The 20307-nt window shown below is 38.9% G+C and overlaps 1 protein-coding gene across 4 annotated transcripts in view; it reads right to left on the bottom strand.

The window, feature by feature from the left end:
* Positions 1–20307, bottom strand: part of lama2 (laminin, alpha 2) — a 192402-nt gene that overhangs the window by 27333 nt on the left and 144762 nt on the right. For 2 of the 4 annotated variants that reach the window (XM_028604575.1, XM_028604578.1), the window contains 13 exons: positions 16948–17110; positions 12341–12419; positions 12129–12260; positions 10237–10353; positions 9702–9865; positions 8935–9073; positions 7649–7751; positions 6963–7079; positions 5364–5546; positions 4896–4901; positions 3975–4129; positions 3710–3853; positions 901–1034 (listed from right to left, as the gene is read on the bottom strand). In XM_028604575.1, coding sequence (XP_028460376.1) covers positions 901–1034; positions 3710–3853; positions 3975–4129; positions 4896–4901; positions 5364–5546; positions 6963–7079; positions 7649–7751; positions 8935–9073; positions 9702–9865; positions 10237–10353; positions 12129–12260; positions 12341–12419; positions 16948–17110 — 1636 coding nt within the window. The remainder of the gene's footprint in view (positions 1–900; positions 1035–3709; positions 3854–3974; positions 4130–4895; positions 4902–5363; positions 5547–6962; positions 7080–7648; positions 7752–8934; positions 9074–9701; positions 9866–10236; positions 10354–12128; positions 12261–12340; positions 12420–16947; positions 17111–20307) is intronic. The other 2 variants (XM_028604576.1, XM_028604577.1) reach the window with 1 other exon arrangement.

Below are 20307 nucleotides of genomic sequence, written 5' to 3'. Positions count from 1 at the left end.
ACATGTTTTCCACCACAGCATGAATAAAATGAAGTCCTGTGGTTGTTAGCTTATTTGCTGACACTATTGGTTGTTGTTGGTTGGATTAAGTTGTAGTGGAGTTTTAGTTAATATATCAGTACCACACCTTTACAACATGATGGTACAGTAGCAAAGTAAAATGTATGCAACATGTCCAACCAAGTTTCTTTTTTGACATTAATAAAATTATATTGCTAAAATTCATTCTTCATGTTAAGACAATATTGTACTGTATCTCAGTGTTTCAGTTTCTATCTGAGACTCCAAATACATGTATGTTCAAATAATAAAAAGCCAAAAGAAAAATGGGAAGAAAACACAAATGAGCTGCAAAACAAAAGCTCAAAATAATAAAGACAAAGTAATAATATTAAAACATTTTTTATGTCTGGAGAGTTTGCAATAAAAAAGTATTCTTCTTTTTTTGAATCTAATTTGAATCACAACGTTTTGTTTGAACTTAAAAATAAACATATAAATAATGAGGTCTATAAATACTGTGTGTCTGCATTACTAATAGGTTGCTGATGTTTATCATTGAGTTGGACCTGGATATACAGTATGAGCTAAACATTTGCATGTAAGTGTAAGTATCTGCTCTACAATGGATTTCCTTTGTAACGCCACTTTCTGACATTGTAAGTTCAATTTGAGGGTGCATGTTATGTATGTATGTCTGAATATAATGTAAGTGCATGAGCAGTGTATCATCACTATGCTCCTCAACATTCCTGGTTTTCCAAGGTAAAACGTAAGATGTGACTGTTCTATTGTACTCTAGCCAACATGAGAAACAAGTCAGTTTGTATAAGAAACACTGTGCATGTGTTGGAGAAATAAAGTATGTGCATGTACAGTATGTATGTGCAAACTTCTTACCGAGACGCCTCTATTCTGTGCCAGTTCCCATCATGGATAGTGTGATGAGGATATTCGACCCTCCCCACACCTGAACCCACATCCCAGAGGAAATTCACCTTCCCCTTACGCATCTCTAAGGCAAGGAAATCAACCTGAGACACACAGCAGACATAGGCTGAATGCACTGTATATTATCTATTTTTAAAATATGACATCATGCAGTACAGTATATTGCTTGCGATAAGTCATCATGTCAACAAGGCATTGAAGAGAGAAAGGAAGGAGACAGGAGGAGGAAAGGGATAAATAAAGATGCAACAAGAAAGCTGATCTATTTTTGTTATTTAGGTTCGGTGTACTGTATCCAGAATCTAATTTTAAACCACATTACTTTAGTAAAACATGTAATTGGACATCACAAGGCCATCACATATACAGATGCACTGTTTATCTATTATGTCTGGGGTGGGTTTTTTGTGTACATGTATTAAATCTGTGCATGTACAGCATGTACTTAATGGCAGTGCAATTTAGTGTTGCACTGCCATTAAGTTGGGGGGTCTCACAAGAGACAAATTAAATGTCCTGACGTTAGACCCCTAATACAGGTCAAGGTCCAAAAACACATCATCTTACATGTGTGAAATCAAGGAAGTTACCTTTTAAATGTGAAAGGGGAAAATGACATGGTAAACCTGGGAGGACATTTCCCAACTAATTCAACACTTTGTGAAGGTGGTTATGGTAGCAATGTTACCAGAAATTGAATTGGAGTTGGGAGGAAAACCTGGTGAAAGTAGCTTTGTCAGCAGTGGATTTACCCACAACCAAAGTTTAATTTAGTTGTCTCCAGCCCTTTCAGTTTGCTATTAATGTGCATTGTGAATGACTGCACTGTAACCAGCAGATAAAACAGGTTGAGTTTAGGTTTTATTTCAAGCAAGATATGCATACTAATCCGACCTCAACCGGAAGTCATCAGACAAACCTCTGGCCATCAGGTGTAAATACAGTGCGTGAATCCAACTACTAAGCAAAGAATGAGCTGGGGAACATTCACTTTAAGTCAAATAATGCAATAAAAGAGTAGCGGTTTTGTTGTTGAAAATTGTATAATGCGATGCCTCGCCTTTGCTCCTGAAATGCAACACCATTGGTGGTAATGCAAAATGATGATGATTAATAGGTATTCAAAATCTCAATTTGTTACTTACTACAGAGAACCTTATAGAGTATTTATCATGTAGGGAATAGTGAGTGAGTGAACGGTGGAGCGACTTCACACCCAGCTATGGTCTATTTTGAGGGTACAAAGGCTCAGGTTTTCTCCATCTGTTTCTATAAGTGGATTTTCACAGGATCTTGCTGTATTTTGATTAATGGTCGTATTACTTATGCATGAGCCAAAAAAAATAATAAGAGAATTTTGAGCATATGCTCTCATCTGGATGCCATCTCTGAAGTACACACTCACGCACACAGAGCATTATTATTCATATAGTATTATGCACAATTAGAGATTATTAGGGAGTCACAGTTGAAGACACAAATGATACACATATACACACACATAACTACACACACTTATCTTTCTAGTCTCTCCAGAGTAATGGCTATTATTCATTAGCACAGATCACAGGGCAGCATTATTATTATTCAACTAGCATTACACACTATTAGTGAAATGGTAGAGGTGCACACACACACACACACACACACACACACACACACACACACACACACACACACACACACACACACACACACACACACACACACACACACAACACAAACACGCACATATGCGCGTACAAGACTTCCCAGTCAGATGAAGCAAAGCAGTGATTTCTCAGGGGAAATCAGGATAAAGCAGATAGCAACATAAACTTGTTGTTAATTGCTGCTGCTCCTTAGGACACACACACATGCTTGAACACGTACCCACACATATACACACTTAGGGATCATGAGTGGTACCTTAAAACAGCAGTGTGCTATGTTTATAGCAGTGTTAGTGAGTATGTGTCAAGAAGTATTAATTATTCCCATATTAGACAAATCACTCTGGGAGTGAGAGAGAGAAACACAAGTGTGTGCTTCTCTCTGTGCATGTATTCTGTGTGTGTGTGTGTGTGTGTGTGTGTGTGTGTGTGTGTGTGTGCATGTATTCTGTGTGTGTGTGTGTGTGTGTGTGTGTGTGTGTGTGTGTGTGTGTGTGTGTGTGTGTTTGTATACATACACTTTTGGAACACAGGTATTTTCAAGTATGATAAATGCTACACAGTATACAGCCCCTCAACTTTGTATTAAATAGGATTTATGCTTTAATATGAAACATTAAAAAATGTGAAAGTGTCAACTGGATTTTATATTTTGTTAGCAATAATACCACAGCCTTATATTTACAAAATTTGGCCATTTTTTTCCCCCAGAGCCATAAAGACAGATTATTTACCCAAATACACTTAATGACAACAATTCATTATCATGCAAATACAATTCTGATAGATACCATTAGGTCTCTACATACATGATAAATCACAGTAAAGTTTTGTTAATGGTGTCTATATTTGTGAAGACCAACTTCTGACAGTCCCCTGCCCTGTGAGATTTTTTTGATATTTTGGCCAGATGTAATGAAAAAAGCTGATTAGTGGTTAAAGAGTACAGTTAAACGTCTAGTCGTTTTGCTGCTCTGGTTATAGTTGAGATTAAGAGTTTTGTTTTTAAGACTTTGGAGTAGTTCTGACAGTGATATATTTCTTTATAGACAATTTTGGGTATTTGTGCTAATTTGTACTATATACTCAGTAAATTGCATACTTACATATTTGGCTGACCCCAGGTAGAAGAGCAGGTTATCAGGTGTGGTGGTTTTAACGTGAAGGATGATGGTGTTGTACCTCCCTTTCCTGATATCGGGTCGGTAACTACGGAGACAGTCACCACCTGATGACACTGATACTTTGATCTGGTAAGAGGCAGAAAAAGATAAGGAATAAAGAAAATATACACATAAAGAATTTTGCATCACAGCTTTTGTCTTGTATTTGTGTTTGATCAGGCTGAAAGTCAGTGTGTTTACAACTTACCGAGTTAGCTTGTTTCCTGGCTTGGTTGATCAGTTCCTTGATTTGTGAGATGTTTCGCCTCAAATTGTCCTGCAGCTTTTTGATTGGCTGCAGCTTCTCCAACAGTCTGTCAGCTTCATCCTCTAAATCCTTCACTTTAGCTCCTGCAGCGTGGACTAAGGGGGGAGAGAGAGAGCAAGAGAGAGAGATAAAGTACAGTAGTGATACAGAATAGCACAGTAGTCGTTATCATCAATACTAAACAGTGTATTATAGCTGAAAGAGCATGGAGAGCTAGCATGGGAAGAGTGAGGAAAAGGATGGCAAATGATGGCAGCTGAGGAAATCACCAATATTACTGAAAGAAGGAGAAATATGGAGGAAGAGCAAGAAAGATGGAGAAGCCAGCGAGCGCTGAATAATTAGTGTAGCTCAGCATTCAAAGAGATCCTTTTTGTACACTATTTACTTTTTTTATATTGTAAAGGCTTGAAACTGAAAAAGACAAAAATTGAAAAAAGACAAATAGATAGCAATAAGAAGAGAGTTCCATGCTTTGCAGTGTGCAGAGCTGTCATGCTCGAGCAGAGCAGAATGGAACGGAGGCATTATTAGAAGCAGCTACTATTTACTGTATAGCTATTAAAGATGGTCATAAAACTAATGGGTGGTGCTCCAATACTGTTGTTGAAATCTGATCATTTTCACATTGACTTGGCCCAAAACACCACATTAACACAATGCTGTTGATGATACTGTGTTTTTGTGGTGATTGAAAATGTCCAACAAACAAATGATTTCCTAGAAAAAGCCAACAAATGCCTTGAAATTTGTGCTGGCAGGGAGGTAACATTACTCTCATTATCTGGGAATTACAACATGTTATTGGTGCACCACTTATAATAATAAGTGCATATACTAAGGTAATTTAAATATACATACTGATGGCTGTGGGGATTGAAAAAAAAGAGAGACAGAGAGAAAGAAATATTATATTCACCAATTTATGTGGCTCTGAGATAATAACTTCATATTTTCAAAAAGTCAAAAGTTAAGATGAAGCAGACATAATTACAGAGTTTAGAGATCTTTCATTTGGCACTTAGGTTCAAGGTTCAAGGTTTAGGAAATAAAACAAAATTCAGTAAGTAACAATAAAGAGGAAATAAATTAATGTCACACAAAAGCAGTTCAATAGCAAAACATTTTTCAGAGTGGTAATAGATCAGTCACTTTTTCTAATTGATTTAATATGTATTCGCCAATCAAAAAGGAAGTCTTTATCAATGCTAAACAAGTCCACAAAATGTTTGCTGGAATATCCCAAATATAGGATTTTCCTGCTGCTTTTACTTACTATTACTACTAGATTATGTTACTATGTAACTAGCCAATAGTGAAGACATTTACTGTTTTTGTCTGGGTCCTGGATCATCTGATTGGCTGCATTAACAGTGTCCTCCAGCTCGCTGTAGTTCCTCTGTAGGCCTTTAACTCGCAGGTTCAAATCACCAAGACGCTCCAGGACGTCTATGGCCGTGGCGTTAGCATCAGCTGCTACAGCCTTTGTGGCTGCTAGCTTAGCTGCTGTGTCTGTCAAGAATTTAAAAAACAGAAACACAAACGCTTTACAAATTATGTACAATTATCAATGGCATAGCAAGTTTGGACCAATAGATGGGTTTTGTCATGTACTGTGCTGCAGTATATACTATGTGGATAAGTACTACTTTATGATTAGTATGGAATATACTGAATCTTCAGTCTGTTGTGCATCTAATATATACACACTAGACAGTTGTGCAATGTTCTATCGTTTGCCTAAGACATTAATATCCTACTATCCTGCTGACTTTTGAAACACCGCTGACATTGGGAGCATGTAGTAAAGAGAGTGCATAAAGGCAGCATAATCTTGTCTTTGTTGGCTACTCTGGCACTGGCACCCTGCCTCTGGAACAAGTCTTGCTCACCTCATGTCACGGGACTGTTCAGAGTCCTGTAGATTTCCAGACATGAAGATGAAACTTTTTTTTGTTGCAAACAGTGTGACACAGTAGAAGATCATGGTGTTTATGTTTGAGACTGTAAACCCCTCATGCCAGCGGATAATCACTGCTGAACTTCAGCCCTAACCAAACATCTGATTTTGTTACCAGGTCAGGTAAATCCTGTGAAAATCATACTCGCAATCTGACTGTGACATGTTCCGGTTTTGTGTTCACTAACTCACAGGAATTTCAACTGGAATTAAATAAATTGTGTTAACCTCTGGTAGCCTAAAAATCTAGACTCCCCCTAGTGGCAGCAAATTTATTTGGCAGCCAGGGGGGCACTAGGCACTCTCCGTTGACTTTCAAGCTGCAAAACCAAATTTTGGTCAGGCCAATCACATTGTGTATAGAGTCGGTGGGCGGGGCTTATGGCTGCTGCTGCTGGGAACAGCGGACTTCTGGAAGACTTGGAGTTAAGCTTTTCTTTGATAAAAGAACAAAGAACGGCACAGAAATCATTCTTAAAAAAGGAAGATGTGTTCGGAGTTTTGCCGACCGGATACGGCAAAAGTTTAATCTATCAACTAGCTCCGCTACCTTCTTCGTTGCTCTGCCTGGTTGTAGCGCTATCCTATTACGTGCAGAGGGAATTTGAAAGACAACCGTTTATCCCGCCCCTCGGATCGAGCTCCGTCAATGGTGAGTTCCCAGACCCTACATCTGGATGTGGGTCTGGCTTGTCAGGCTAAACCTCTGGGTCATCCCATTCACAATTTGCAGTAGCTGCATTTAACAGTTTTCTGCGATCCAAACACGACCATGTGCATCAGTGTGGTTCAAAAATCTCGCTATCACTGCAGTGCATTTCTGTGTGTCTGTGAGTACGGATATGTGTCAAGTTGAGTTTACCAGAGCAACTGACCTCTATCGGCACAGTGATATTGATCCACTCTCTCTTTATCTCCTTCCCACGCACACACACATTCATGCACACTGTGTATTTGTGCAGTCATACCATTGGGGATAGCGTTGAGCGTTGCCATGGTTCCGTTGACAGCTTTCAGCAGGTCTTTGGCTTTGTCTCTCGCTGCTTTAACTCTGCCCTTCAGCCCGGCCACACCATCTGCATTCTCTACACACACACACACACACACACACACACACACACACACACACACACACACACACACACACACACACACACACAATGATGATTATTGGTTTGATTTGAAGCCAAGGCGGCCTACTAACAAACACATCTGTCACCTCCCTAATGGGAAGAGTGACATTGATTGCAGTTTAACGGTTTCAAACTTGTGTACACTATGTGTATGATATTACTGTAATCCATTTAAAGTATAGACTACAGCTCCTTGTACAACCATCATACCCCTTTCACACAAGGGCTCAATCAGGGTTCACTTTGTGTTTGAAAGGGCTAAACCGCATTAAACGACTCGGCTTCGCAAACCCAGGTACAATGTGAATTGCACACGACCAGGGTTTCTAAAAACCGGGCCTGGACAAACTATGTTATTTGTTGGAAATGGGTGCGACAACAACATGGATGTTATTTCATCTGACCCTGGTCATTGGTGTGAATGATGTATTAGTAGCCTACCTCTATATGCCTATACTGCCCGTCGCATACAATGTATATGTTCTGTATGCAATCTAACACACGCACACTCTCATGGTTACCTTTGACATCATTTTGTAGTTGTTTAGCTTGGTCCAGCAATCTGTGGCTCTTCTGAAGGGCACCTTGCGCTGCTTCCTTTACTTGGACCTCTGGATCTAAAGCCTAAACACACACACACACACACACGCACACACAGTCTGATAAAATCTGTGCTTAAGATGCCTTCACTAAAAATGCTAATTTAGATCCCACACATGAATTAAAAAATATGTTTCATGACACATAAAAAGGTGCAGTAATCTGCATATTACTTTTCTGTAAGATCAAAGCACCACTACTTTGCATTGCTAAATGATATTCTAAGAAATGCATTCAGCGGACTTAACTTCTCCTCGCATTAATTCTCTACCTTCAACCCCTTCTTTCTTTGTTTTTCTTTGTCTTTTTAGCCCTTTCACCCTCTGCCATTTAGCTCTTTCTTGCAAAAGGGAAAAAGGGAAAATAAAACGGAGGTGAAAAAATGCAAACAGGGGGGATGAGTCAAAAAGAAAAGGGTAAAATGTTGGTAGAAAGAAATGAAAAATAAATTGGCACACAGGCCAAAAAAAATAAAAAATAAAGAATATAGAGGAAAATAAACTATTATAGAATAAAGGAGGGACATTAACAAGTGTTTGGAACAAGAACAGGGAAAAAAGAAGGGAAGCAGAAAATAAAAAGAATAAGGAAAAAAATAAAAGGAAAGAGGCAGGAAAAGGGAGATTTCAGGTGAGTGTGGTCATGATAATGAAAGAAGAAGAGGGGCGGAAAAAAGAAGGAAGAAGAGGGACAGAGAAGTGCTTTGATCTCTCAGCCATGACTAATGGAGAGCCCAAGCTTACATTACTGTTACTGCATACAAGACACACACAAACACACACACACACACACACACACACACACACACACACACACACACACACACACACACACACACACACACACACACACACCACCACCACCGCTTCTGCTGAGAGTACACTTCCAGGGTCTGGATAGCTAGACTGATTGTTCTTAATTAACAGTATGCAGTACCTGAATGTGAGTTGGATTCCATTCAGCATAGATATATATTTCATACAGTTATGCGTGAAGGTTTGCTGTTTACAATCGTGCAATAGAGAAATTACTGCAAAACACGGAAAGGGAGACTTATCAGGCACAGGATGTTTTTCCCATGATGAATTAATAACATTCAATAAACCCTGAAGGAAACGGCTATTAAAAGTTAGAAATTGCTGTTTTTAATTTAGTCAATAGGTGTGTGCATGTCTTTCTGTGTGTGTTGGTATACGTCTCCACTTACCAGTGCCAGTGCCTCACTTGCCCTCTGTTTGGCTGCCTTCGCCTCTTTCTCCGCTGCATCGACATTTGCTTTAATGTTGCTATAGGCCTTGAAGGCAGCTGTTGCGTTGAAGGAGAGATTTCTAGCTTCAGCCAAAATACTGCGAGGAGAGAGAGAGGAAAAAAGAGAGAAGCACGTTTGGGTAAGTAATAAAATCCATTTCCCATCATAACCTCGTTTATGTTATTCTGCAGTGACACCTCTGCCAAAGTGACTTAGGTTTTTTTGATCAATGGTCCAAAATACCATATATATTCAATTAAGTACGCTGACCTCAGGAAAAAGACTAAAATATATTAAATCCAAAACATCCCACTTTCTTAACAGCAGAACTATTTAGCTACTCAACGGATCCTCAACACTACAACAGCACCTCACGGCTACAATGCACTGACACTTTGTAACTCTTGACTGCACTGACTTGTAGGGTGCCCTTCAGCACTGGCGCTTTACTTTTTTTAAACACATTTATCTATTTTATTATGGGATAAATGGTATGCATTTGTGGGTGCGGGGGTTGTGTCTGTATAGAATGTGTTTACATGTGTTTTTATCGGGTATGGACTGTCCTGCTATGAATGCTTTGTTTTTTTGTGTAATGAGCACACTGCACCAAATTCCTAGCAACTCAGTTGCATGGTAATGAAGTATTGAATCATGAAAATAAAGTATTGAATCTTGAACCTTGACATGAAAGAGAAAATATTCTCAGTTGTGTTAATATTTACCCATCCAAAATGGCAGCAGATTCGTTCAACTGCTTGGCGTGTTCCTCTGCATCGTGCACGTGATTAGCCAGGCTGCCGTCACTTAAACCGTTGGTAAGGTGACTGACTTTGTCACCCAGCTGGTCATGAAGAGGACCCAGCTCTCTTCCCATTTCCTCCAAGTCCTACAGACAGAAAACAACAGTTCCCCCTTTTGCTAGACGACTAATTTGAATAGCTTTTATTTACTGCTGCCATATTGCCCATGGTAATATCCTTGCTAATTGTTTTAGCCATTAATTATGTATTTTATGCCATTCAAATTATTTGGATCGAAGAAAGAACAGAGCACACAGACGGAGTCAATACACAGAGAAACCTTCTCTCTACTCCTACAAACTCTTCTTTCCTGATGCCAGAAGACACAAAGTAGACCTCAGGCAGAACATTCAACAGTAGATTATTTTTAAAGGTTAAAGGTTTATTTTTTTTATTTTTATTAGGTTTTAAAGAGTTAGAGGGGAACTACAGGTTTCTTATAGGTTGACTTTAGTACCTCTAGCTCCTTGTTGATGTTGTCAGAAAGCTGGTTTGCTTCACCCAGTAAACGCTCTCCTTCTCCAAGGACCTCCTGTGCTTTCTGTTTCACCCCGCTCACTGCAGAGAGCTTCCTCTGCAAAAAACAAACCAGGATCAACAGCCGCACAAGATTCAGATGCGCCAACGTATGAACATTAGAGCCGCAAACTAACAATTATTTTTCATTACCAAATAATCTGCTGATTGTTTTCTTGATTTATCGTTTGGTCTATAAAATGTCACATGAAAATTCCAATTACAATGTTCCGTGGCTCTAAGAGATGTAATCAAATTGCTTGTTTTAAGATCTCCAATTTCTTATCACATAGGACAAAGAAAAGCATAAAATCAACACTTGAGCAGTCTGAACCAGGAATCATTAATATCCATTTGTGCTTGAAAAATGACTTAATCGATAATCAAAACAGCTGCTGATTATCTTTCTGTATGCGGTTTGTCGGATTATTTGTTTAAACTCAAATTAACATACAACACAGTGCGTGCCTTGTGACAGAAACATTTCTGGGATGATAGCATGTGTGGATTGTATGTTTCACAAGATTTCATGGACAAAGCTTCTCTTCTACTGAAACTATTTGTAGATGTGTTCCTACCAATCGGTGAGTTGCTCTTAGCCAATGAATACATTTCTATCACAATTTACAAACAAAAACTGCCTCAACATTTTTTGCAGATTATCATTTCATGAAGTGTTTAATCCCTAAGGAACAGATGTGCGGCTGCAAACCAGTGGGATAGAAAAGTCTGTGTCAGAGTCTGTGTGGATGTTACAGTGTTTTTGGTCAGTTCACTAGGCACAAGGCAAAGCTAAACTGAAATTTTGATTCACATAATAATGGCAGAGCAATCACTCAGGGAAATTATCATTTTTTTTCTACAGACTATTTCTAAAAACCTCTTTATGGTAAAAAAGGATTTCCTTTTATTATTGAAAATAACCAAAGCAATTAGAGGACACGAGGGACACACAATTAGCGATTTGATTAAATAATGTATGAACTCAGTATAACCCGAGTGGTTTGTGTGCATATTCCACTTTCCTTACTTAAAGCTTTTCTTTATAGAGTAAAAGACTGCAGGATCTAAAGAAAGAGAAAGATAGAAGAGTACACTGTATGTGTGTGGGATCACTGCAGAATGCTTCCTCTAGGACATGTATCATAATCTTCTAAATGCTTGTTGTTTTGCTCTGTTAGTGCTGCCTGTGAGCTTTCCTTGATGATGATCAGAAAAAGGATTAAAACACAAATAAGAACACATAGTGAGATGAATAAATGGTTAGATGCTCTGCTCTTTATGGTTCTTTAGGAAAATTAGGACTTTTTATAATTTAAGGAGACCAAAAGTTTAGATTGTTTTATGTGTAAAATCACAAGTAAAATAGGCTCAATACCCCCAAAACAGGAATCCATTACTCAACCCGGGCCTTCGACTCATTTCAAAACTAATGTGATAAGTCAGCTAATTTAATTTGTTTATAGTAATATAATAATGCAGAGAATAAACATAGAAAAACTGGAGACAAGGTCTTGTTCCTCTCTTTAAAAAAATCAGGTCAGTTACCGGTCATGTGTAGGTCAGAGTAACCCAATAGTGTTGACCATCAATGTTAGTGTCTTTCTTTTGCACAAGAATCTTTTATCTATTGATCCATTGCTTGCCAAATTAAACGTCTAACATGACATAATTTAATTAGTAAGTCACTTAAATAGTAGACCACACATTACTGACAAAACAGCGGCCACGAGTATAGAAATGATTTAGCATTCAAGCACATTGCCTTCTGACTGTGTTTGTGTATTTAAAACGTGTGTGTAGCAGCGTATGATTTTGTTTGTGTATCTGTACCTCCAGGGCTGTAAGGTTAGCATGGTTTTGTTCAGCCAGTGAGCCAGCCTGCCTGGTCTTTCCCTGGGCAGAGTAGAGTAGATCCTGGGCCTCCTGGAGCTTTCCCTCATGGTCTGAGAGCTTCTCTTTTATCTAGGGAAGCAGATGGGGAAGAATTAAGTTAATGTCATTTATTTGGGGACAAAAGAGCACAGATCAGAAGTTATAATTACCTCTGCTTTCAGGTCTTCTGTGGCCTGATGGGGGTCGCCAAATAATCTTTTCACTTTCTGATACAACTCCTCTGCTAGGCTGGAAGAACGAGGAAGGGAGCAATTAGAATATTTACATTTATAGTATTGTTATTTAACACTTTATTCAAGGATTACAAAAGTGGAACAGTGGAATAAGTTAGTATATGTGAATGTAACAATTCAAAGAGGAGAGTTATTGTGATGCGTGACAGAGCCTCTGCTAGTGCAAAGACACTCCATATTACCGAATGTTGAAATGTTGGAATGAAATTGCAGATTTTCTTCTATTGATCCCTCAGGCTAAGTTAGATTAAATTGTGGCAGTGTATAACATTTCAAATATCGTCACACTAATGTGTGTGTGTTTGTATGTGACTGGCTAGACGGACGAAGCAACATGTGCTAATGTACATTGCAATACGGCATGCTATGTCAATTAGAGCAACAGGTAAAACTGGCAGAGAACAAGACTCTATAGGATAACTAAAACATAACCACTGGGGACATGGGCCTTATCAGTTTGTGTGTCAGATGAACATATTCTAAGGCATAGATTTGACTGCAAACAGTCATGAGGCTTTGTTAAAGGGACATTTCATCAATTATTCACAGCTTTGCTATGCTGTTCTCACCAGAACTATAGTCCAGTCAGCATATTCATGTTGAATGGATCATTGTGTGAATATTTACAGTGTTGATAGGCTCTGACCCCATCACTCCCCACAAGGAAACACCTAGCTGAGCAAGGCTGGGAGTGACAATGATCATTTCCTTATTATAAGAAAGCTTTCAGAGGAGTACCGTGGCAGCAGCCATGCAACAAAAGAATAGGCTGAGCAATGATGGTGTTCAAACAGCTTCAGAACCCCCCCACACACACACACACACACACACCTTTCCAACGTCTGATTTTGAACTTTCAAAAACTGACGATACAACATTCACACCCACCTCATTTAACGATTGGCCAGCTGTGTGGAGGTGAGAAAGTTGTCAGGGCTTGATCCCACTTTTGTCATTCTTTACAAAAATATTTGAGTACAACACAACTGAGTACAACACTATGAATGAAAATTCACTTACTAATTCTGAAAATGTATGCTGTTATCCTCAGCTTTAATCAATTATTATGCCTCGCCAACGTCTATGACAGCAGGCTTCCACACCGCTTTCATGTCGTACAAACTTGTTCTTTGCTAGCATAACCCGGCCCTTAAGTACACCGTCATTATGAAAATGGTGCCCAAGTTGATCATCCGAACTAAATCGTAGGCTTCGCTTCAATTGATCTGCCCATCAAGGTTTGCAATGCAGCCTTTAGTTCATTCCAAATGTTCTAATCATTATACTATGCTTTGACATGATTTTTTAGAAATCCTTCTCACGCTGGAAGTGTTTTAAAACAGTTTAACAACCATATGTTTACCAGCGTCCCTTAATGAGCCTTATTTCCCACCTTCAGCATTAATTAAGAAAACAAGGTTCTAGTTTCCTCCGATTGACATCACTCAGAGGACAATTTCACACAGTTTTGGGGAAACATGCAAGGTAATGACTGGGTTTGATGAAAATCTAATGAACTCTGTGGGAAACAGCATGAAGAAGACAGAATAGAACTATATAAAAACAAATGGGAGGGATGTTTAACTATTGTCCAACTGATTATTACAATATTACAATTACAGCAATACAGTATATAAAAAGTAAGATTTGCAGGCATGTACACAAAGTTTGTTGGACTAACGGTATACTGAAAAGATATAACGTGGAAAAAATATCAATATATATTATTATTATATAACTGTGCTAGCTTTGTTCATTTTGCTGAAGCATTCCTTTAACATGTGTTGATGCTTGTGTTTTTCTTTGCTGCTCTGTTTGAAATCTCCCCTCAGGGTTCAGTAAAATAATCAACCGCAGACTGACAGACAAGTCATTCAGTGGTAGTGGCAATTTCTCTTTGTCTCTCTTATTCTCCCACTCTCTCCCACTACCACTCTCTGCCAATCTGTCGGTTGTTCTCCTCTCCCTCTGTGACTTTCCTTCTCACTACACTTTCTTTATATGCCTCTCTCTCCGTGTCTACCCCTATGGCGATACAGTACTTTTAATTAACTCATCGACCTCGTCAACATTTACTGCTGAAAGAGACAGAAAGAGGGGAAGAAAGGAGGGATGAAGAGAGTCGACTACTAATTCCATCAAGTGCCATGAGAGAGAGAGAGAGCGAGAGAGAGAGAGAGAGAGAGAGAGAGAGAGAGAGAGAGAGAGAGAGAAAGTGAGAGCGAAAACAGTGAGAAACACTTTGTTAAAACATCAGCAGAAAGTTGTGGCTTTAGGATACGTAGCAATCAAATATCTGCTCAGTGGAAGATGTTTACCCCTGATGTCTCCTGTGTCAACGAAAAGAAGAAAAGAAAGACATCAAAGAAAGAAAAAGAAATGAAAGGACCAGTGGTTTTGCACTATTGAACCCCTTCACTTTACTACACATCATGTATACTCTAAATCACAGCTAACCATTCAGCAATGAATGTTGTGTGCTGTTGCTGCATTTTTTCTATCACTCGAGGCATCCATTCCTTTCTGTATGATGTGAAAATCAATTAGACTCTAATTGAAACAAGTTTCAGAGTGAAACTTCACACAGTAAACAACAAAGTTTGCATTCATTTTGTCATTATTAATATGAGGTAACAGTGCATAGTTTTCAAATAAATATGCACTTCAACAGCTTTGAAGGCATTGATAATGTAACTGACAAAGAATAATGCAGAGGTGATGTTAAGGTGATATATTACACAACTCAAGTTTCATAAGTCTGCTGCCTAATTTATAAATTTTTTAAAACTAACAGAAGTTGTTGGTTGCATGGAATACTAAGAACAATACACCCGAATATAAAACACACACATTATGTTAGTATAGTTACCATGCTGGCATTTTTAGGCTTTCTTAAGTTTGCCATTTTGATAGTGTAAAATTGTCGCAAGCTTAAAAAACTTTCTATAGTATGCAAGTGAGATTTTTTTTCATATTGAATTATTAAGATGAATTTAATGCATATTCCACTTCTGTCTCTTCTGCTCTCTCTCTCTCTCTCTCTCTCTGAAAAATTCTAGTGGGGAAACAGCCCGCAGAACAACAAGCAAAAGGTGGAAAAGGGGGATTGAATCCCAGCAGGGACAAAGGCAATCTGAGACGAAAGTGAATGTATTGGCATACAGGTATGAGTGAAAACAAAAAAAAAAAACAGAAGAAAAAAACAAGTGTGGTTCCATGCAAACAACAATGGTGGAAATTTTGGTCAAATCAACCAACAAGACTTAAAAACAAAACTAAAACACAACAACTCTTAAAGTGACTATATGTAACTTTTTAATGTTTCAGAAGCTCTGTCATTTTTCAAACAATAGTCTTAAATGACCTGTAACAGCAAACGAGACTAACAGTGAAAAGAACGCTATTTTTATATAGTTTTTAGTAAGGCACTGGCTCGGGTCTGATTTTTCCCACCAAGTCACAGAATGATTTGCAGCAGGTAGCAGGGGCTACAGTAACACATTCCGATGGGTCACAGATTTCTTTGTAACACCGGAAAAGCCTGTGGTAGCATATCCAGCCAGTGGAGCCAGGTTAAAGGAAGCAAGAGATTTCTTCATATAGGCCTAATTGTATTTTAACTTTATTTTAGAAGTTATCTGTTGTAGTTATGGCTGATACTGGGGCAGGACCATCACAAGAAAGATGGAAATTAAATGAAGAACAACTAAAAGCTAAAAGGGAAAGTGAAAGACAACAGGCAGGCTTTCAACAGATAGAGACAATTATGGGGTTGTAAATTATCCAAAACCCACCCTGAATTGGCACTCATCAGGTATGTAATATGTCTATTTCATTCATAAAATAACTTTATAATGCGCGATGTGGTTGTACGTCAGTAGCCGAGATTACGTCCCCCTTCCATTTGGCGTGTTTTCCTTTTAGTCCTTTTTTGTGTTGGCTTACTACCGGTATTTGCTTTTCCCTTGTCCACCTGTAACGTTACTTGTGTGAGGCGTCTGTGGGTTTCATGAAATGCGCTATATTAATCTAAGTTATTATTACGTTGGTTGCTACAACAAACTCCTAATGCTTTGGCTCGTGACACAGTGACAGTGATACCCGGTTTAGCTCACAATACATCCAAAGTACGCTAAGTTACCGTATGCAACACTTGAAATGCAACGATGCAACTGTAACGTATTCTGTTATTGTAAATGAATGACTTTCTGGTTGAGCAAAACATTCATCGCAACTATATGAACTCCCCTTAATGCTAACCCGGTAATACAGTGGGCAATACAGCATCATAAAGAAAAGACCTTTACGACAGCAGGTGTGGTAAAAACACTACCACTTTTGTCCAAAGAGGCGGCTAGAATCAACACAAACTGAAAGTTACATACATCCACTTTCAGACAAAAAACTCAACACTCTCACACTTTCCTGTGTGTGGGAGAAAGATACATGACCTGTGTGTGTGTGTGTGTGTGTGTGTGTGTGTGTGTGTGTGTGTGTGCGTGCGTGTGTGTGCGTGCCCATACTCCATCTCTTCCTCGGCGATACTCTTCTTCCCTCCCAGCTGTCGTTTTCTCATCTCGGCTAGCATGGCCTGGATCTCCTCCTTCATCTCCTTCAGGCTTCTGTCTGGAGTTCCATCTCTCCGCGAGAGAGTCTGGTTCAAGTCGGCAGCTTTCGACTGGAGGTCTGGACACACAGACGCACAGAAAAACTGCTGTGAGTAAACTACAAATGGATAGATTTGTGTGGTTGAATTCATACAAGCACTGAAAGAATTTTTTTATACCAGTTTCAGTTCCAGCATCTCTGGAAAATATCTGAGGAACTTTGTATTTATCAACAATGAAAACTATGCCAAAGTATAAATATCAAGTTTCTTTGTTATAATTTACTTTTATTTTAGTTGCCCTGTTTTCTCTAATTGAAGCTGCATTAATTGAATTTTTGGCAACTTGGGGGCAGAGGAAGCTCAAAACTAGCAGAGAAAAACACAGCCCTGATATGTTATCATCTTATAATGCTGTTATGGTTTGCATGTGTGTTAGTCAACCATCCCAAATGTCCAAGATTAAGTCTTTAGCTGTTAGATGATCAACTTTCTTCCTCAGCTAGTCGCTAACTTTGTCTGTCTGCTGTTTGGTGCTGTGCAGGTAGTGTACAGTGGCTTTTTAGAAAGTTTTTGGCAGCAGTTGGCTGCTACAAACAGAGTTGAGGAGAGTGCTAAGAGGGAACCATACAGTGAACATCCAGGAAAAAACAAGGACTAAAATGATGAGCTTAAAAGAGGCTAAAGAGGCTAAAAAGCTGAGCTAGTTTCGGTGATAATTTTCCATGAGTTTGTCACTAAAAGCTACTCCTTTTACATGGCATAAAGTTATTTCATTCATTGTCAACAGAGGTGATGAAACAGCTCAAAAACAGATATTGAAACATTGGAAACAATATTGCTATTGTTTACACAAATAATCTATACACATATAAACATGCAGTATGTATAGATTTGTTAATGTTAACTGTAAACAGACATACGGTATGTAGCACTGATGGATATTCTCTCTTTGGGCTCTGCTGTCATGTCTGAGCTTTATGGCTCAAACAGAAAAAAGACAAAATCACACCGTTTGATCTCATTTATACTCAGACACATGCTAAGAGTCAGACACACACACACACACACACACACAAACACTCACACACACAAACTGTTTAATACCATTCAAAGCCAGTGATTTTGGCAGACTTCATGGTTGCCCTGCTTTTATCAAATTAAAGCCAGTGAAATCTCAAACCAATCAATGATGAAACTGCACTAAAACACTCCAAGGCTCATTTAAATAAAACTGCTGGAACTTAATGAGTGTGTGAGTTTGCAAGAGCAAAACAGAAAAGGGTAAAGAAGTGTTGTGAAATGTGTGTTCCTCTCTCATTTGAAATGTAAACGTGATATGATTAAAGTTGAAACTTGAAAGTGTGTGTGTGTGTGTGTGTGTGTGTGTGTGTGTGAGTGTGTGAGTGTCTGTAGGTGTGTGGGTGGGCCTATGTGTTTGTGTGATTGTGGCAATGCAGCATTTCCTATCATTTGAAATGTAAACATGATGTGATTAGAGCCAAAGACTGAACTAAAGCCATCATGCTAATGAACAGCTGTACTGCATGTGTGCACAAGCTGCATTTGTATGTGTGTGTTAGAGTGTCTGTGAGTGTGTGTGTCTCACAGCCTTATAATTACATAGTGGGATTTAAAAGCCAATTAAACACTTAAAACGTGGATAGAATCATATTGGTATCTAGTAAACATGAACACACACGCACACACACACACACACACACACACACACACACAATGAAGCAAGAATATATTGTACACACTTTCCTGTGTGTGTGTGTGTGTGTGTGTGTGTGTGATAGCCAATAATTAAGACTCTAATTGCTACTCTCAATCATCCAGTGAGCCACAACACACTCTCTTCTCCTATCTCTCTCTCTCTCTCTCTCGCACGCACGCACGCACACACACACACACACACACACACACGCACACACACACACACACACACACACACACACACACACACACAACAAATCACTGTGAGATTAGGCAGAGGGCCGGGAAGCTAGGAGCAACAACAAGGAGAGGATAGTTTCATCACAGCCAAGTAGAATGCATTGGTTTGGTAACTTTCTTTTCTTCCCAGGAGCCGTTAAAATTTCAGAATGCGTATGAAAATTATATCACTTATTATTTGAAATACATAGTTCCACACAGACATCAGTGTGGGGTAGGGAGTTACTTAGAAGAACATTTATACCTGCTAAATCCGAGTAGGACTCATCTAAAGCTGTATAGGGTTGAGTGACTTAAAGTTGGAAAAAGACCTAGAGATTGTTGAAATTTAAAAAGACTAGACTACTCATACATAATGACTATTTCCACCAACATGCACAGCACATATAGTCTTGACAGTCTGAAAGGAGCACATGTTGAAAGACTGAGTAAATATACTGTAGAGGACACAGCACGACAAGTACTGTAGACAATCATTATCACATCACCAGGATTTCTTGTTTGTCTCTGTACCTGTAAACCTCATCTACAAATGAAAGCTTACAAGTAAGTAGATCTTGAGTAAAAAATGTTTTGTTGAAACTGCTGTTTCCAAGTCAAGAATGAACCACCAAGCTCACCTAAATGAACTGGTTTATAAAAAATCTCATTTATAGCATGCTGGCAAAAAAACCTTTTATCTGTCTTATCTATCTATCGAGACTGATGTGGAATGCAGAAAAGAGAGGATTGCTGGGGGTATGCAAAAAAAAAGATCTGTGGCTTTTTTTAAATGTGGTGAGCCATGGCAGTAACCGAAGAAGAGTTTTGCAAACCCCAGTACCATCGGTCAGAGTGACCTGCAAGGTGGCACTCCTGTACTGAACAGCAGAACTCAACAAATGTGTTCTCATGAACTCAATAAATGTGTTCCCACCAGCGTGTATGTACTGTATGGTCTGTGACTGTGATGTTGCAGAAAAAAAACACATCACAAGCTGGTCACACAGCCATTGATACAGGGGCTGAGGGATGCTGCAGCTTCACTGACAAAAAGATACTGAAGCGAACAACTATCTGCTAGTTACACATAGTATAGAGTGAGAGCGATACAAGCCCTCTGTATGAAGCCACCTCTACCGGAGTGAACCATCTGGACTGTACCACAAAGTCCTGCCTGTGAGATAATGTTTTACTCCAGAGGGAACCTAGAATCCTGCTGTAGGGCATCATTAAAACCTGAAGCTATGGATAGACATCTAATTAGTGCAAACACCATTTTGCTTGTGCGGTCTCTCTGTTACTTGCTAACTAGCCGCTAACAAAATAAAACAAACTG

Source organism: Perca flavescens, chromosome 18, assembly GCF_004354835.1.
Source record: "Perca flavescens isolate YP-PL-M2 chromosome 18, PFLA_1.0, whole genome shotgun sequence".
In the NCBI taxonomy this organism is placed as follows: domain Eukaryota; kingdom Metazoa; phylum Chordata; class Actinopteri; order Perciformes; family Percidae; genus Perca; species Perca flavescens.
Note: the sequence above shows the minus strand (reverse complement) of the source record. Positions and strands in the feature narration are given on the sequence as shown.